Source organism: Hypomesus transpacificus, chromosome 17 (assembly GCF_021917145.1).
Source record: "Hypomesus transpacificus isolate Combined female chromosome 17, fHypTra1, whole genome shotgun sequence".
Classification (NCBI taxonomy): Eukaryota; Metazoa; Chordata; class Actinopteri; order Osmeriformes; family Osmeridae; genus Hypomesus; species Hypomesus transpacificus.
Genome location: NC_061076.1, coordinates 15507796 through 15525748, shown reverse-complemented (window position 1 = coordinate 15525748; position 17953 = coordinate 15507796). Strand labels below are relative to the sequence as shown.

Sequence of the window (17953 nt, the reverse complement as noted above, 5' to 3'; positions counted from 1 at the left end):
GAAGTGTTTTTGCTTTCAGTGGCACCACTACCCCACCTGGTGGTCATTGATAGGAACTTCAGAATTCCACCCCCTGGGCCATTACGTCAGTTTGGAACTGGGTTCAATTCCTAACCTATACTCTCTCTCTCCCTCTTTCTCTCTCTCCCTCTCTCTCTTCCCTCCTCTCTCTCTCTCTCTCTCTCTCTCTCTCTCTCTCTCTCTCTCTCTCTCTCTCTGTCTCTCTCTCTCCCTCTCCCTCTCCTCATGCTCAGGACCCTGATGCCTCTGTTTGATGCTGACTCTGGCCTGCTCATCGTGTCAGCTAAGGTAAGGCCTTGTGCTGCCCTGTCTATCCATATCTCTGCAACACTGCTATACATGTACCGTACATCCATAGCTCTGCAACACTGCTATACATGTACCGTACATCCATAGCTCTGCAACACTGCTATACATGTACCGTACATCCATAGCTCTGCAACACTGGTATACATGTACCGTACATCCATAGCTCTGCAACACTGCTATACATGTACCGTACATCCATAGCTCTGCAACACTGCTATACATGTACCTTACCAGAGCCGTACGCAGGCCCCAAAAAATACAGAGGTCATGAGTCAGAACTTCTAGGCGGGTTCGGGGGCATGCTCCCCCGGAATTTTTTTAAATTACACTATTTAAATATGGCCATTTTCTCTTATTGAGTCTTAAGGAGCAAAAACATCATCATTATGACATTTTAATATGGGGCGGTGTGGAGCTTTTGAAATTTTGAGGTAAACATGGGGCATTCTGAGGCTTTTTGAAGGACCTTTATGGGACAATTTTTTTAAAATTATTATTATATGGCAACGACGGTACGAGCGTTTTGATTGGATAACGGGTAGTCACCCCAGCGTGTTGCCCTCCTCGCTGGTCAATACGGATCCGTATTGCCCTCTGACGTCAGCTTCAAAATGAGCGATATCGACGAGTCAGCTGCTGAGTTTTACTATCCAGATGATGCTGAAAAGCTTTGTCATCGAAAGTGAGGATGAGCCATGTTGTCCGCTTTCTATCAAAAGTAATGAGTTGCTTGGCAACACATGAAACACACCGTGAGAAGACTTAAGAGCTAGCTACAATTAGCCTAAAGGTACCATTTATTTTCGTTTACAAAATGAAAAGAATCTAAAATTGCCATATATAAAAAACTACTTACTAACCTCGACCGTTCGGTCATGCCGGGAAATATCAAACTGAGGCTGGAACGTATCGACCGAGCGATAGCGAGTCAGTTTGATATTTCCCAATTGCCACTGAATTTCATTTTCAATCAATCACATCAATGACATATCATATCAATCGCAAAATGAATGTTGATTCAACCGGTGGAAATTGATTGACAACCGGTACTGACGGAGTTAACCAAACTTTGATTTGATGTTTCCTTATCTGAGTAGTACGCTGCTGCAATACAATATTTCCACATGAAAATGAATCTTTCTTCTCACAGTCATCTGCCACTTAAACTTCTCTTAACTTACATGTTTAGTTTGCTGCGCTCCTCTTCCAGTGACTGTAACTAACATAGGCTATTCACTAACAGTAGCGGTATGTCTATGGCGGTAACATCAGCGTCCGACTTGTGTTTGGTGGTTACCATAACGACAGTACGTTTTGTTGATGACGCGCAGCACATATGTCCAAACTCTTGAGCTACTCGGCTCTTCAAGTATAAAATCACGTTACGGTTTGTGGGAGACCAAGATCATCGTCCTGCAGTCAGTTTCACGTGTACTTTATTTAGAGTTTATATACCACGATTTAAGCAAAAAAAAAACAGAAATACGAAAAAAAATACCGAGGACACGACCTCGGTGTCCTCAATGGTAGTTACGGCCCTGTACCTTACGTCCCTTCAGATTAAAGCTGAATGTATCAATGTGCATGTTTTGCCAGGGCAGTGTTAGTGCGATATCTCAGGCTCACATTCCTAATAATGATGATGTTGTTGTTGTTGTGATGTTTACGTTGTCTCCTCGCAGGGAGACAGTGTTGTGGACTGCTTCGAGGTGTCTGCCAGCGAACCGTTCCTGTCTCAAGGTAGAACTGTAGACGTTCCTGTGTTAGCTCAGGTGTCTAAATGTTTGTTTTAGCTATTTCGATATTTTAGGGAATGTTTTTCTAAAGAAAACGGTATTCCTCCGCTCCATACTCCTGCTTATTAATCCCTCCATAAATATTCCTCTTAATCATTCTTTTCCTTTCCTCAAACTCTCCATCTCTCTCTCTCTATCTCTCTCCATCTCTCTCTCCATCTCTTCTTCGTTCCTCAGTGAGCCACTGCCTGACCGACGCCCCCACCCGCGGCATCGCCATGGTACCCAAACTGGCGTTGGACGTCATGTCCTGCGAGGTGGTGCGCGTCCTGCAGTTGACGGACAGCTACATCGTACCAATCAGCTACCACGTCCCCCGCAAGGTGGGCGGAGACCGACCCAGGCCCACCAATCAGAAGTCAAACCGATGCCGTTTAAGGAGATGAATAGTCATATGTACTGTGTGTGTGTGTTTCAGTCAGGGCAGGAGTTCCATGCAGACCTGTACCCAGACACTCTGGGTCGCACTGCCGCCATGGAAGCAGAAGAGTGGTGGAGAGGAGGCAACAAACTGGTACTGCCTCCCCCCAGCAAGACAGCCTGCACACTGCACACCTGTACCGCACACCTGCACCGCACACCTGCACCGCATTGTGGGATGAACGTTTATGGGACAGGATGTAGCATGTATATTCAGAGTGGAGGGGGTCCTGCATTGTCCTTCAGTGGTCCTGCATTGTCCTTCAGTGGTCCTGCATTGTCCTGCATTGTTCTGTCTTCTCAAGCGCATGCCACAGGTGTAGCCACAGCGCTCGTCAGAATCCCTTTCCTCCCAGTCTCGCCCATACTGGGGTTTGAACTCGGGTCCTCTGACTCGTAAACACCACCACCGCCTTTGGAAAACACCGCTTTAACCAGCTAAGCTAACGCTAGCTCTTTGATGGCGCGGGTGGGCGGTATTTATACTGAGGGGTGAGTTGAACCACTTCAACTTGGTGACACGTCCAATCACGTGTGTGCAGGTGGAGCGAGTGACCCTCCACCCAGACCAGCGCTCCAAGTCCAGCTCTCAGCCACCAGCCAATCAGACACCTGCCAATCAGACACCAGCCAATCAGACACCTGCTAAGAAGGAGCTGCCTAGTGGGAGGAGCAAAGAGGTGAGTGACAGGCTGGGAGACAGGGGGGACTGTTTTAACACAGCACGTTCTCCTGTTCGTCGGGTTGCGGATCATTGTTTTGATCATTGTTTTCCTATATACAGTGAGTGACTTCTTGGAATAAGAGTTCAAATTAAAATTGTATTGTGTGTGTGTGTTTGTTTGGGTATATGTGTGTGTACATGTGAATGTGTATTTTATGTGTGTGTGTGGGTGTAGTCCTCCAGCAGCCCCCTGAGTACCCCCACCAGCAGCACCGCCCCCTCCCGCTCCCCCTCCTCCACCTCCGGCCTCTCCTCTGGGTTCCTGCCCAGCCCCAGTCCCAGCCAGAGCACCAAGACCATCCACAGCATGCTGGGTAGGCTACTACACACACACATGCACGCGCACACACGGACGCGGCCACACGCACACACACGGACGCACATACACACACGCAAACACTCTATTTTTATGTTTTAATATGTATGATCATGGGTCTATATTTTGAATTGAATTTTGGCTCTCGGGTTACCGTCTGTTTTTATAGCTACTTCTTTTCTACTGTGGTCAGATGATGTTGTGGATGTGAAAATGACATGCGCGTGGACCGTAAACGCACCTGAAACCTATTTTCTTCCAATCCGTTTCTGTACCACTTTCCGGGAGTTTGTTTTGTAAGAGGGGGCAGGTGGCGTTGGTTTGTACTTTAATCAGAACTTCCACGCTGTCTATTAAATGGCGTCGTTTTTTGTTTAAAGTTGTCTAAAGTATCTTAATTAGCTTACAGTGTTTTTCCGTTGTCGTCGTTAAATTTAGTGGGCATGTCGTCCGACTCTGAATCCGACGATGATTCGCTCAGCCCGGAGAACGGCTTCAGGTGTGTGCCTGAGCCCTCCGTGGATTTGGAAGAACTTCTCCTCGCCGTGGGGGAAATAGTAGGATGCGAGAACATAGTTTCTGCATCGGATTGGGACGACGGGGTCGCCGTTTTTCTGAAACACAAGGATCTGGTCAATAAACTGATCGAGAGCGGAATATTTCTGCATGATGTCTTTATGGAAGTTATGCCTTTTATTCAACCCGACCTCGCAAACGATGCGTCAGACGCGCTTGTTTCCGAGGCCAATAACTATGTCGAAGAAGGAGAATCCTTGTGTTCGGGTGAGTTTAGAATTCGGCTAGATTTTCCTCGCTAAAATATCGCAGAAACGCAAAGTGCTTTTACAACGTGCCTTGTCGAGACATATTTTTGGTTAAAAGTTAGGCTTAGTGGTGTCGGTCTGTATTTGGTAAGCGATGTTCACCAAATGCAAGGTGGAGTGCACTCAGTGTGGCTTTTGAGAAGCACAATTTGGCAATTAGGCTATGGTCCGTAACTTGAGAACGGCAAACCAACAGGCGGGGCGAATCTAGGTTCCCACTTTTAACCCCACCTATAACTTTTCCTTTGACCCAGCAAAACTAGGAGGGTATGTTCCCCCAGAATATTTTTTTCAAACATCCTTTTATATAGTGTCCTCTAGTGGGTTTTAGGAAGAGAAATAAACACATTTAGATTCAAATAAATAAATAAAAAAGTTTTTAAAATTTAATTATTAAAATATTTTTGGGGGGCTAATGAAACGTTTGAGGGGGCTCCAGGGCTAGATACGCCCATGCCAACAGGTAAATCAAGTACTCTCACAGTCCGAAGGCTTTAAAGGGGAACGCTGAAATTGGTCGAGGTCATATTTTGAAGCGGTTGTAAACGACATGCCATCCCTCCCCAGGACCCAGCTCCAAGTTTCGCCACATCCAGGGGACGGTGATGCACAGGGACACCCACTTCACCAACCTGAAGGGCCTCAACCTCACCACGCCTGGCGAGTGTGACGGCTTCTGCGTCAACCGCCAGCGCGTGGCGGTTCCCCTCGCAATCTCAGGGGGCCAGATCGCAATCTTTGAGGTAATGGCACCACCGCCTGACTAGTCAATAAACACAGAAAAATACATAGGAACTGTCATATATGTTAGTATTATGTATTATAGTGGTTGTTGCAATGCAGATTTATCCTGAAGTAATTTCCCCGCCCCTCCTCCAGCTGGCTCATCCTGGCAAGCTGCCAGACACTGCCTTGCCAACCATCCAGAACTCGGTCAACGTGGCCGACATCAGCTGGGACCCCTTCAACACACACCGGCTGGTTGTGGGTAAGAGACTGTGTGTGGGTGTGTGTGTTTGTTTTGCGCGCGTCACCAAACCAACCAACCTGACTTGCATTTACATTTTAGTCATTTAGCAGACGTTCTTATCCAGAGCGACTTACACTAAATTCAGGGACATTCTCCCCGAGGCAAGTAGGGTGAAGTGCCTTGCCCAAGGACACGTCATTTGGCACAGCCAGGAATCGATCCAGTAACCTTCTGATTAATAGCCCGACTCCCTAACCGCTCAGCCATCTGACACCCATACTTGAATGTCTTTCTCTGTGTGTGTGACAGCTGGTGAGGATGCCAAGATCCGTGTGTGGCAGGTACCAGAGGGGGGTCTGACTGAGACCCTAACCGAGCCAGAGTGCATCCTGCAGGGTAAGACAGGCCCCAGCAGGGACCCTGGGCTCCAGAGTCCTGGGCCAGACCCAGCCTTCTCTGGTTCAGTAGTTGTCAATTTGACTAACCATATTCATACACTGTGAAATAAAATGTACTTTATTCATCCCGTAGGAGACAATATCATGACTATTGAATGGAGGATGTATGTTTCTGAATTTCCATTTGCCTAATGTTTTTTTCAATAAACTAGTCAGATTTGAGTGACATCTGTGTCGTCCAATCCCAGGCCACACAGAGAAGATCTACTCCGTCAAGTTCCACCCCCTGGCGTCAGGCTTGCTGGCGTCCTCGTCCTACGACCTGACTGTGCGCCTCTGGGACCTGGAGTCCGGGAACGAGGTCAAACGGCTCCTCGGACACGAGGATCAGGTGACTGGGGTGGAAGGGGAGGAGAGGGCCTCAGGGAGAAAGGGGAGGAGTTATGGAAAGTGCATTGTTCATGTACAGATGTGCATTCGCCTGACATTGTGTATGACAACATGGGGCAGACCATGACCTCTCCCTCCCCTGTGTGTGTGTGTGTGTGTAGATATTTGGCATAGCATGGAGCCCAGATGGGAAGCTTCTGGCCACTGTGTGTAAGGACGGCAAAGTCCGCATCTACGACCCTCGCCGCTCTGCTGAGCCCATACAGGTGACCCGGACGACCCCGGTGGAGACACTGGCTCAGTACCCATACTTCTGCACTAGTTAGAATGAGACTCTGGCTCAGTACCCATACTACTGCACCAGTTAGAATGAGACTGGCTCAGTACCCATACTTCTGCACTAGTTAGAATGACACTCTGGCTCAGTACCCATACTTCTGCACTAGTTAGAATGAGACTGGCTCAGTACCCATACTTCTGCACTAGTTAGAATGACACTCTGGCTCAGTACCCATACTACTGCACTAGTTAGAATGCCAGGACAAATGTTGTTGTAATAGTTTATAGCTTCTTGGTACATTACTATCTTGTACACACACATTCACTCTGTCTCTCTCTCTGTCCCCCCCCCCCCCCCCCCCCCTTCAGGAGGGCACTGGTCCAGAGGGGCACAGGGGGGCTCGTGTGGTGTGGGTGTGTGATGGCAAATACCTGCTGGTGTCCGGGTTCGACAGGTGAAGGACGATGCACCTTTTGTCTTGTGTTCACTCGTCCCCCAAACGTCCAAGACGCACTGAGAACGTGCCGTGTTTTATGCGGCGTGACCCACGTCATGCTCGCGGGGATTCAAACGTGTGCGTGTGTCGTGCGTGTGTCTCGTCTCCCCGCAGTCGCAGCGAGCGGCTGCTCTACCTGTTCTCCGCCGACGCCCTGTCCTCCGGGGCCGTCGCCAGCGCCCCCGCCGACATGTCGCCCTCCACCCTCATCCCCTTCTACGACCCGGACACCAGCCTCGCTGTCCTCACGGCCAAGGTGGGAAGGGGTGAGGGGAGGGAGGGTCTCAACTAATCTCGACACGGGTGTATTGCGAGTGACAGAAGACTGATCTCTCTCTCTCTCTCCCAGGGTGACACGCGTGTCTACATCTTTGAGATCCTGCCGGAGGCGCCCCATTTCCTCCAGTGCAGCAGCTACAACTCTCCAGAGCCCCACAAGGTACCAGCTCACATCACCTACACGGGCTCATTTAGCATCCAAAATGTACAGGCAGTGCACACTGTGTTGGCAGATAATCAAGCACTAGAACTGTACGGTTTGAGCAGTATTGCTGTGGTCAGTGGTACGAGACGCAGGGCAAGAATAGCTTCGCCAACTATGCATCTCGCTTTCCATCCATCACTCTCTATCCGTCACTGTCTATCCATCACTGTCCATCAGCACCCAATAAGTGCCCTGTTTGGTGAAATGACTGATGACTTATTTGCCTTCCTTTAAATAAAATCACTGATCTTCACCCTGTCTGTGATGCAGGGAAATCTATTTTAGTAAAGTAGTAGTAAAGAGAAAAAAAATAAATAAAAAATACCAATGTCACACGAGATCAGTGACACCCCTCAAACAGGAAGTGGAGGAAGATGAATGTTTCCTGTGCGCAGGGCTTGGCCTTCCTGCCCAAGACGGAGTGTGACGTCCGTGAAGTGGAGGTGGCCCGCGGTCTGATGCTCAGCAAGACCACCATAGAGCCTGTGGCCTTCAGGGTCCCCCGAGTCAGGGTGAGTCTGTCTGGCGCCCCCTGGTGCGCATGTGGAGACCAGCAGCTTGATAGAGGCTTGCGGAATGGCTTTTTTTCAGCTGACGTCTCTCTGTGTGTACCCCTCCTCCCCCTGCAGAAAGAGTTCTTCCAGGATGACGTGTACCCTGACACGGCCGTGTGGTGGGACTCGGCCCTGACTGCCTCCGCCTGGCTCTCTGGAGCCGACGGCCAGCACCGGAGCATCAGCCTGAGACCCAAGGACATGACCCTAGGTACACACACACTCAAACACACACATGACCCCAGGTACACACACACAGAGGAAACGTAACACTAATTTATGGAAGATATCACAAACATATTTCATAAACAGTATCTATAATTTAGCCCCGCTAGTGAACCTTCCCATGTTTTATGACGCTGGTGTGTGTGTGTGTGTGTGTCAGTGAGCGAGGCTCCCAAGGAGGCCCCAGTGAGGAAGTACCTGCCCTCTTCTGTCTACCTGGAGGAGAAGACTGATGAGCAGAAGAAAGATGAGGTGCGTTCATCTACCCTGAGTCTGCATGTTCTTTATGATTGGTTAAAGCATTTTGGTGACCTTTTTTATTTTCTTCTCTCTCTGTGTGTGTGTGTGTGTTCCAGTTGCTGAGCGCCATGGTGGCGAAGCTGGGGAACATGGACGACCCTCTTCCACAGGAGTCCTTCCAGGGTGTGGAAGATGACGAGTGGGTAAGTGATGCCGCCGCTTGATTAAGACTTATTTAGTAGCGCACACTTCTTTTCCTAATCTTCTTTCCTCCTTCGTAGGATGACTAGTGTGTCTGTTGCCTTGTGGACCAATCAGGGTGCCAGTATCTACCTGGATGCCATTCTTGCGTGCCAACCTACAGCTGTGCCAGACGATCAACTTTCCAGACTACCCTGTAACCGTGCCATCCTCTACCCTGTAACCATGCCATTCTTAAGACTACCCTGTAACCATGCCATTCTTAAGACTACCCTGTAACCATGCCATTCTTAAGACTACCCTGTAACCATGCCATTCTTAAGACTACCCTGTAACCATGCCATTCTTAAGACTACCAACTCATACCTCCCACACAAATACTGTGCGTTTAGAACCTGTAGTTTCTCCACCATACTGTAAATAGCATCCTTGTTCTGATGGCTAACATTTCCCTTCTTACGTCGGATAACAACACCAATATGGTCCTTATTTTCTTACTCTCACAGTTGCTTGTAGATGGAGCCATAGCTGTTTCTGCATGCAACAGGTGCTTCATCCACATTTGTGCCTGTTTAATGACCAGCTTGTTTTAATGCAGCCCTTCCATTGATGTTAGGATGCTCCGGATCTGTGTTTGACAATGGCTGTACACTGTTCTTGTAATCTTGTTGTAAATGAACAGCATGCTCTTCTTCAGTACACTCTCTGCTCTTCCGGTTTGTCGCCTATGCACACAGTACACACACACAGATCCTGTAGCCTTCCATCGCTTAACAGAACTGTATCTGTAAACCAGGGGCCTAGGTTTCACATGTGGGGGGGCAGCTTTGTTTAACTGAGGACACTCATTTTCTTAATGAAAGCGCGGAGGGCAGATGAGCCTTTGGTTTGAAACCAACGGCCCTGCTGTAAACACACACACACACCTGCAAATAGACTGTTTATACATACCAAGAACTTCCAAGCAAGGTCAACAAGTTCACAGTAATAACAGACTTGGCAAACAGTTTTTAAATAAGCTTCAGGTTTTTCAATAAATCTTTTTCTTGCGAATTGTGACTGAGTACGGTGGCTGTCTGGGGCCATTCCATGTGTTGAGTTTTTGGGAGATTGGTGCAAAAAAAATCATCTCTATGGGCCATAAAAATATATTTTCCACTGGGTAAGAGTCATGTAATGGATGTCTAACCTTCTCTGTATTGAAGTCTTACATGTTCTGGTGTTTAATATGGTGGATGTATCTCTTTTAGTTTATTTTTATGCTGTTAAACTGGAATCCAGCTCACCACATAACTTTCCAGCCATATGGGCATTCCGTACTAATGGAAACATCTTTTCACTTGTTTTATATCACATAAAGCAATCCTTATGTTGACTTATGTTGCAACATACAGTATTAATACTTTACAATACAATCATACAGCCATGAAAACTTAGTTAAAATCAGGGCTACAGCACAAGGCAATATCTTACCCAGGCTTAAACCAATTGTGTTTACAGTTTCCAGAGACTGGAAGTCCCTGGTTAATATACCAACCATGCATGATAGGGGTGCACATTATGATGTACTTGAAGAGTTAAACACATTCATGTGTTGACTGTTCGGTGTCCTTGCTATGCTTGTGTAACGTGTTTGTGCCTGTAATCTCCTTTGGGATATTAATGACATACCTTCCGTGTGTAAAAGCACAACATTTTATACAGTGGATAATAAAATTGTTTTCTCTTGGTTTGGTGGAATCATGTTTTTGAGGAATTTTTCATGTTGCCTTGCAATAAAAACACGTTTTGAACCTTGTTGTCATTTGTCATTCTTTGTTGTTGCTTGCCAGTTTTGCTAATCTGTTTTCGATGGGTCACCGATTTCGGTACAACACCTGTATTGTTTGCCGTCTCAGGCAAGGGCAGAGATTGCAGAATTCAAGCAACAAACAACTGCCACGGGTCATTTAACTTTATTTTCAATTTGACCAAAGACCCCAATGTTTTATTCTCCATCATTTAATGTATTTTGCCTATACATAAATGAAACACATTATCATCGCAGATTAAAAGGAACATTCAAAATATTTATTCCTTTTATGAGGAGGTGGCAGAACTCATCCAGTGTTTCCCACACAGACTAATGACGCATGAAGTCGAACGGACCTATTGTCACTCACGCGTTTTACACGTTAGCAACGATGCATACATACGCCGTTCTAGTAAGACAGAGCTATATCAGCAAGCCTTCAGCATTAAAGAGTCACAGAGTTCTTTTTCAAAGGGCAAAAGGCACAGGTTGTTGAGGCGGGTAGTATTCATGGATGTTATGAGGTCTGTTTATATCCTACCTGCAGTGGAGAACAGTCTCTCAACACTGCAAGAAGACATTGGAAGGGTGATGATGACTCGAAGTAGTTTGCTGAGATTTGGAAATATGTCAGGAGCACAAATGTCCAATACTTCCATCAGTGATGGAAATTCTTAGCCTTTGGCTACTTTCCGACGCAGTCGATCAATGAATACTGTTAGTTCAGCATCCCCAACCAATATATGAAAATGATCACACAGGGCCCGCAGAGAATCCTTCTCTGCAAAAGTCTTAGACTGTGGGAGAAAGGTTGCTGCTGCCCTCATTATTCCATACTGTTCCCTTTTGGAAACGATTGTCCATCTCTGTCAGCTGTCAGTCAAGGATGTTGTTCCATATGTGTCTTAGAGTGGTTTGCTAGCTAACCAGCCATGTCACTGTCCCAAAATCAATATCAAGATTTTCACGAACAATATCGGCCATATAGGCCTACTAGCACTAGGCTACAGTATGGCCGCAGCCTGTGGAGCGAGTTGAATAGCAAATGGATGTGAGATGACCTCATCAAAGATGACATATTCTCCAAACAGTGATTATAATTTGACAATATGTTTAACAACAAGACTAGCCAACTATCGAGCCATGTCATTGTCCCCAAATAAAATCAAGATTTTTAAGAAGAAAATAATCGGCCATGTGTAGAGTTGCTGCTAGCCGCAGCCCGTCTGAAGTAGATTGACTAGCGAGGTGAATAGCGAATGGGATGTGAGATGAGCGGTTATGTGACACTGACACACCACATTCAGAAAAGAAACATTTTTCAAATAGGTAAAAAAAAAAATATTGAAGTCACTCATTGTTGTAAATACAAGTTAGCTTGTTAAAATCTTTCAAAATTGTAAATGGAGGCTTTGACTCAGTCACTGTTGTTATGGTTACTTATTTCAGATACCCCCCCTTCTGATATGACACAACGTCAACCCCCCCCCCCCCCCTTCTCTTCAGTAAGTCATTTGTTGGACATAAATAGTCAATGTGAGCTGTTCAGATCTTCTCTTTTGTGTGGGTCCTGCCGTGAGCTCTTAAATGCCCAGTCTTTCTAAAGGTTTTACCACAGAGGTCACAGCTGTAGGGCTTTTCCCCAGTGTGGGTCCTGAGGTGACCTGTTAATGACCCAGTCTGTCTAAATGTTTTACCACAGAGGTCACAGCTGTAGGGCTTCACTCCAGTGTGGATCCTGCGGTGAACTGAGAAACTGCTAGCATTGCTAAAGGTTTTACTACAGACTTCACAGATGTAGGGCGTTTCCCCAGTGTGGGTCCTGCGGTGAACTGTTAATTCCCCAGTCTTTTTAAAGGTTTTACCACAGAGGTCACAGCTGTAGGGCTTCTCTCCAGTGTGGGTCCTGCGGTGAACTGTTAATTCCCCAGACCGTTTAAAGGTTTTACCACAGAGGTCACAGATGTAGGGCTTTTCCCCAGAGTGGCTCCTGCGGTGAAGTGTTAATTCCCCAGTCTGTCTAAATGTTTTACCACAGAGGTCACAGCTGTAGGGCTTCACTCCAGTGTGGATCCTGCGGTGAACTGTGAAACTGGTAGGATTGCTAAAGGTTTTACCACAGAGCTCACAGCTGTAGGGCTTCTCTCCAGTGTGGATTCTGCGATGATGTCGGAGATTGCCAGCCTGGCTAAAGGTTTTACCACAGAGGTCACAGCTGTAGGGCTTCTCTCCAGTGTGGATTCTGCTGTGAACTGTGAATTGGCTTGCACAGCTAAAGGTTTTACCACAGAGGTCACAGATGTAAGGCTTCTCTCCAGTGTGGATCCTCATGTGCATCTTGAGGTTACTGGATGAGGAAAGGCTCTTTCCACATGTATCACAGTGATGTGTCTCCATGACTCAGCTCTCTCTTTATTCTCTGTCTGGTCTCACTGAATCCTGTATCTAGTCTCTGGAAGCTTGTTTCTCTCTGGTTGCCGTTGTCTGGTTACTGCCGTTTCCAGTTGAGTCTCTCTCTGTAGTCTCTTTGGTTGAGTCTCTGTAGTCTCTCTGGAGCCTTAAGGTGTCTTCTCTGTCTAGTCTCTGCCCATGATCAAGTATGATTGGCCAGTAGGGGATCTGGAAGAAACAGTTCCAAGTTAATAGCAGGGTAGGCAAGTAGCGCGACGCTAGCCATTTTAGCTTCTTTTTTATACGATTCCAACCAAAATCTTTCAACTCCTCCCCTTAAAGCAACTCCCACAAAATTAAAGTAACAAGCATTGAGTGGAGGGGCAGAGTGTGCGCTGGTAGGTAGCAGGGATGGAAATTAGCACCCGCCACCAGCCAAATGCGGGTGATTTTGTGTGGTGGCGGGTAAACTCAATGGCAAGACCATTGAATGTTCATGATGTCCCTGTGTGTTTATTACTTTGACTGTGTACAACAACGCAATCAGTCAACCGACTATAAACGTTTTTAATGTCGGGCTACGAATTTATTGAACAACTTGTCTGATACCTGTGGCATCCTTTATCCAAATAATTAGCCTACATTTTGCTGAGAGATTGAAGAGCTAGACAACAAATGTTCTAATGAATCACCGACTAAAGTCATCTTTTGACATTGCCTTTGCTCCATGTTAAAAGCTCCAAAATGATGGACTGGCAAAAGCTTTACAACTATAAATCTACTCCAAAATGTACTTTAAAGTATGGCGACGACGTTGGCAACAAATCCAGTAGTAAATGTCGAACGACAAGTATGTCAAAGTAGTAGAACCGTGATCCCAAGCTAGCATCAACATCGCTGTGTTTACACTGGCAGACGCTGTGCAAACCACTTCCGGCAGAAATAAAGTGCATTTTTGTAGAGTTATGGCGGTCCCCTAGTTTCGGCGCGTAAACTTGTCTATAGTTCCTACATAAATCGTTGCCACGCAACAGCCAGATGGACATCTCAGAGCCATAGAAAAAGATGACTTAAATGACTAAAATCTTTGCCGTCTTTTTCAATTTGAAATAGTCGATGCGCAGTAATATGGAATGTTAAAGAATGTTATGATGACAACCTGTGAGGTTATGCTGGATTTTACAACGGCATGGAATGCGATATAGCCAATCACATTCAAGGATGGGAACAACCCGTTTTAGAATTAAGCAATAAGCCCCAAGAGACCGTGGTTTACGCTGATTTTAGAACAGGTAAGGGGAGTTGTTAGGCATGACGCGAAGCGGAGTTTTTTGATACAACTCCGAAGCGGAGTTTTTGATACAACGTCAAAAGCAACGCATATAATGCTAGCACTTACAGTAGCCTACCTTCATATCTGTTGTTAGAACAGAGGTTTGATCTTTAGATACATTAGGTCTCAAAATAAACGTTCAGACGTAGGGACACTTAACTGATGTTACGCTCGAAGCCGTGTTCACGAAGCGGTATCGACCTTTCGAAACAAGCCTACTAGTGACGTTAGTGAACGATTAGTTCATTTTGAACGAATCATATGACTCGGGAGTAACGAGTAGTATTTTATGATGATGCCCACGAGAGCGGTAAAAGTAAAAACTTTACTAAAGTAAAGTAGAGCTAAAATAGATCTACATACCTTGAAAAACACATGCCCTCAAGCATCTGGTGAATGCATAGGGTGAGGTATAACGTGGTCCTGGTTTTTGGGACAACACCGGATAGAAAATCAGGAAATGACGTGCTCGAATGAAGAGCGTTCGTGTAACTTCCGACTCTTTATCAGGAAATGACGTTCCCAAATGAACAGAGTTTGTGTAACTTCGGCTCTTTAAATCGATTTTCATTGATTTGAGCGTTTCCATGGCATTCAGATATATACAATCGTGCAAATCGCAATTTATCTGAAATGCAGGAGCAGTGGCGGCTGGGCAGTTGAGTTTGTTTTGCTAGCTAGATCCGTTGTGCCGACAAAGTATGGAGTTAGATTAGTTTCATAATTCAAACAAACAAACGCAACACGATTCAAACAAATTTAACACGATCCAAACAAACGTAACACGATTCATACAAACATAACACGATTCAAACAAACAAACGTAACACGATTCAAACAAACGTAACACGATTCACAAATGTATTTCGTGATTCACAATTGTAACGCGATTCACAAATAAATGACCCTATTACATTCGTTTGCAACCTGACAAACACAAGTTACAAATCCCTGCATTCGTTGGTGTGAATCCTTGCATTCGTTCGTGTGGATTTTTGGAACTTTCCTGACGCGCTTTGATCCACAAATGCATTTTTTCTCAAAGATATCCTCAGCAGCCTATCAGATCGTCTCTTCCATTTTTAGCCAATGACATTAACGTGTCTATGTGGACTTCAACAACCTGCCATAATGACGGACATCGTCTCCTTCAGATCATGAGCAATGTCGTCTGGTAGAATGTAGGTGAAATATTGCTTGTTAATCTTATTAAACCGATGATCATACCTGATTAAATATTGTTGAGAATGGCAGGATTCATGTTTAGTCATTTTCCGTGTTTCCTAGGCTAACGCAGAGCCCGTCTACCCATATTAGACATTCTCCGGTGATTGGCTAAAATTGGAAGAGACGATCTGATAGGCTGCTAATACATCTGTATGGTCTATCCACAGCAGATCACATACCTGTCTCTATGATAATACATATGTATGGTCTATTCACAGCAGATCACATACCTGTCTCTATGATAATACATCTGCATGGTCTATTCACAGCAGATCACATACCTGTCTCTATGATAATACATCTGTATGGTCTAGTCACAGCAGATCACATACCTGTCTCTATGATAATACATCTGCATGGTCTATTCACAGCAGATCACATACCTGTCTCTATGATAATACATATTGACAGTCTACCTTAGCTGACCAGCTATGATAATGGTGATACTAATGAGCTGAATTGAAGAGTGGACTGGGCAAAGCTCACAGAATATGATCAATGGAAGTACAACGCACTGAGTGATAATAGTCTGAGTAATATTGATATACCACTTGAAGCTATTATGTGTGGCAACTTCAATTGTAAGACGCACAAACATCGTAGTGATATAGTTACTATGTATGACAAAATTGTGAACTGTTTAATTAATGACAGTAAATGATTCATCCAAGAGAAATGACAGTAAATGATTCATCCAAGAGAAATGAAAGTGTAAGATTAGACCAGGATGGAACGAATGTGTGTCTGAACTTCATGTGCAGGCTAAGGAAGCTTTTTGGAGCTGGGTTTCATCTGGAAAAGCTAGGTATGGCCCAGAGTTTGAACAGACGATAAAGGCAAATGCCAGGTTTAAATATGCTGTACGCTTTATCAAAAGGAATGAGCAGATGATGAGGGCTAATTCTATGGGCCAGAAAGTTCCAGCAGAATGATTTGTATGAATTCTGGAAGGAGGTGAAAATGATCAATAACAGCCTTTGCCATCCAGCATTGATGGGATCTCTGGGGATGAAAATATTGCTGAGCTGTGGGGGGAACATTTTGGAGAGATTTTTAACTGTGTTAAGAGTGCTGAATATCAGGTTGGTGATGTCATTAATAATGATGGCGTGGTCATTATACCTGATGAAGTGTGTCATGCTATTGAGAAATTGTCAGTGAACAAAGCATGTGGACAAAATAACAGCTGAACACCTGTGCAAGCCATAGAATCTCAGTGTTACTTGCTATATGTTTCTCTGGATTATTAGCGCATGGCATATTGCCTGATTCTATGTTACCTGTACTATTAGTGCCAGTTATTAAGGAAAAAACCTGTAAGGTATCGAGCCTAGAAAACTACAGACCAATCGCTCTAGCAAGTATATTGTCTAAAGTGTTACAACAAATTATATTTGATAGGCTACAACAACATAAAAAAAACACTAACAATCAATTTGGTTTTAAAAAGAAACGTGGCACAGATTTGTGTATATATGCTTTGAAAGAACTTGTTTTTAAGTATAATAGCCTTGGTTCAACAATTATTTTTGTTTCCTTGATGGATCCAAAGCTTTTGACCGTGTTAATCATGGTAAACTGTTTATGAAATTACAAGAGCGAGGGATCCCCCCATACCTAATACGTATCTTGCAATATTGGTACTCCCATCAAACTATGCAAGCCAGATGGGGGAAGACAACTTTGGCTCCTTTCCCAGTTACCAACGGGCAGGGGCGCGGTATAGGGGGGGAAAGTTAGGACGATTCTAAGGGCAAAAATACTGCCCATCCTCAGATACTTACTCAATAGAAGAAGAAAAAGAAAAAAAAACATGTCACTGGGTTCTGGTCTATGAAGCTGGATGAACGAAGGTAAAGTCATACCCTTCAGAAGTCAGGCTTCTCTGTGTGAATGTAAATTCAACATTAAGAAAGATAACATGACAATGTCATGTTCTGGTATACATGCCTCTGAGGCCAACACAAAACACCTCTTCTAAAACATGTTAAATTGGTGTGGTTGCATGCATTACCCTAGTTTACCACTAGACAGCAGCAGTAGCCTGTGCTTCACCACTCGGTGGTAAATCAAGGCAGCCACAGACTTTCGTTTTTGGTGTGATGCTACACACATTGTGATCGTTCCGCGACTTAATGTGTGTTTATGCAACAGATGCTCATGTAGGCCTATATGCACTGACAACTCAGTGCTGTGAATTATATTCATAGGCAACACTCACACACCAATTTAGATTGTTAGTTTACATGGTGAAGGGTCAAAAACACAGTGTGAATTATACAATGCCAATCGGGGGGTCAACTTCTTCTCCAAAGCGTTTATTGATCCTCCTACCAGTTGTTTTTACTTATTTTTTTGGGGGGGTTAACCCCGTAATTCGTACCCAGGTCAAAAACAATACAGATCCTCAATAGCACATTTTCCTGGCAGGACTATAGTGGCTAGGGGTAGGGTATACGCTGTCTTTGTGCTAAGAGTGTTGTGATTTCGGTACGAACAAATGGGCTAAACCCCAATTTCAGTAAAACACTTGTATTGTTTGCAGTCTCAGGCAAGGGCAGA

General features: G+C 45.1%; 2 protein-coding genes across 2 annotated transcripts in view; one reads left to right on the top strand and one right to left on the bottom strand.

Annotated features, from left to right (window-relative positions):
• Positions 1 to 226: 226 nt before the first annotated feature.
• Positions 227 to 10378, top strand: LOC124479259 (coronin-7-like). The gene is made up of 19 exons (XM_047037929.1): positions 227 to 309; positions 2013 to 2070; positions 2304 to 2449; positions 2545 to 2640; positions 3089 to 3226; positions 3446 to 3584; positions 4978 to 5153; positions 5290 to 5398; positions 5690 to 5776; positions 6027 to 6169; positions 6330 to 6434; positions 6817 to 6902; positions 7059 to 7200; positions 7294 to 7383; positions 7824 to 7940; positions 8058 to 8193; positions 8368 to 8459; positions 8564 to 8650; positions 8729 to 10378. The coding sequence occupies exons 1-19, from the start codon at positions 247 to 249 to the stop codon at positions 8735 to 8737; spliced, it is 2019 nt and encodes a 672-aa protein (XP_046893885.1). The 5' UTR covers positions 227 to 246; the 3' UTR covers positions 8738 to 10378.
• Positions 9689 to 17953, bottom strand: part of LOC124479237 (zinc finger protein 721-like) — a 39521-nt gene continuing 31256 nt past the window's right edge. Inside the window, 1 exon segment of the mRNA XM_047037881.1 lies at positions 9689 to 12777. Coding sequence (XP_046893837.1) covers positions 11986 to 12777 — 792 coding nt within the window. The 3' untranslated portion in view covers positions 9689 to 11985.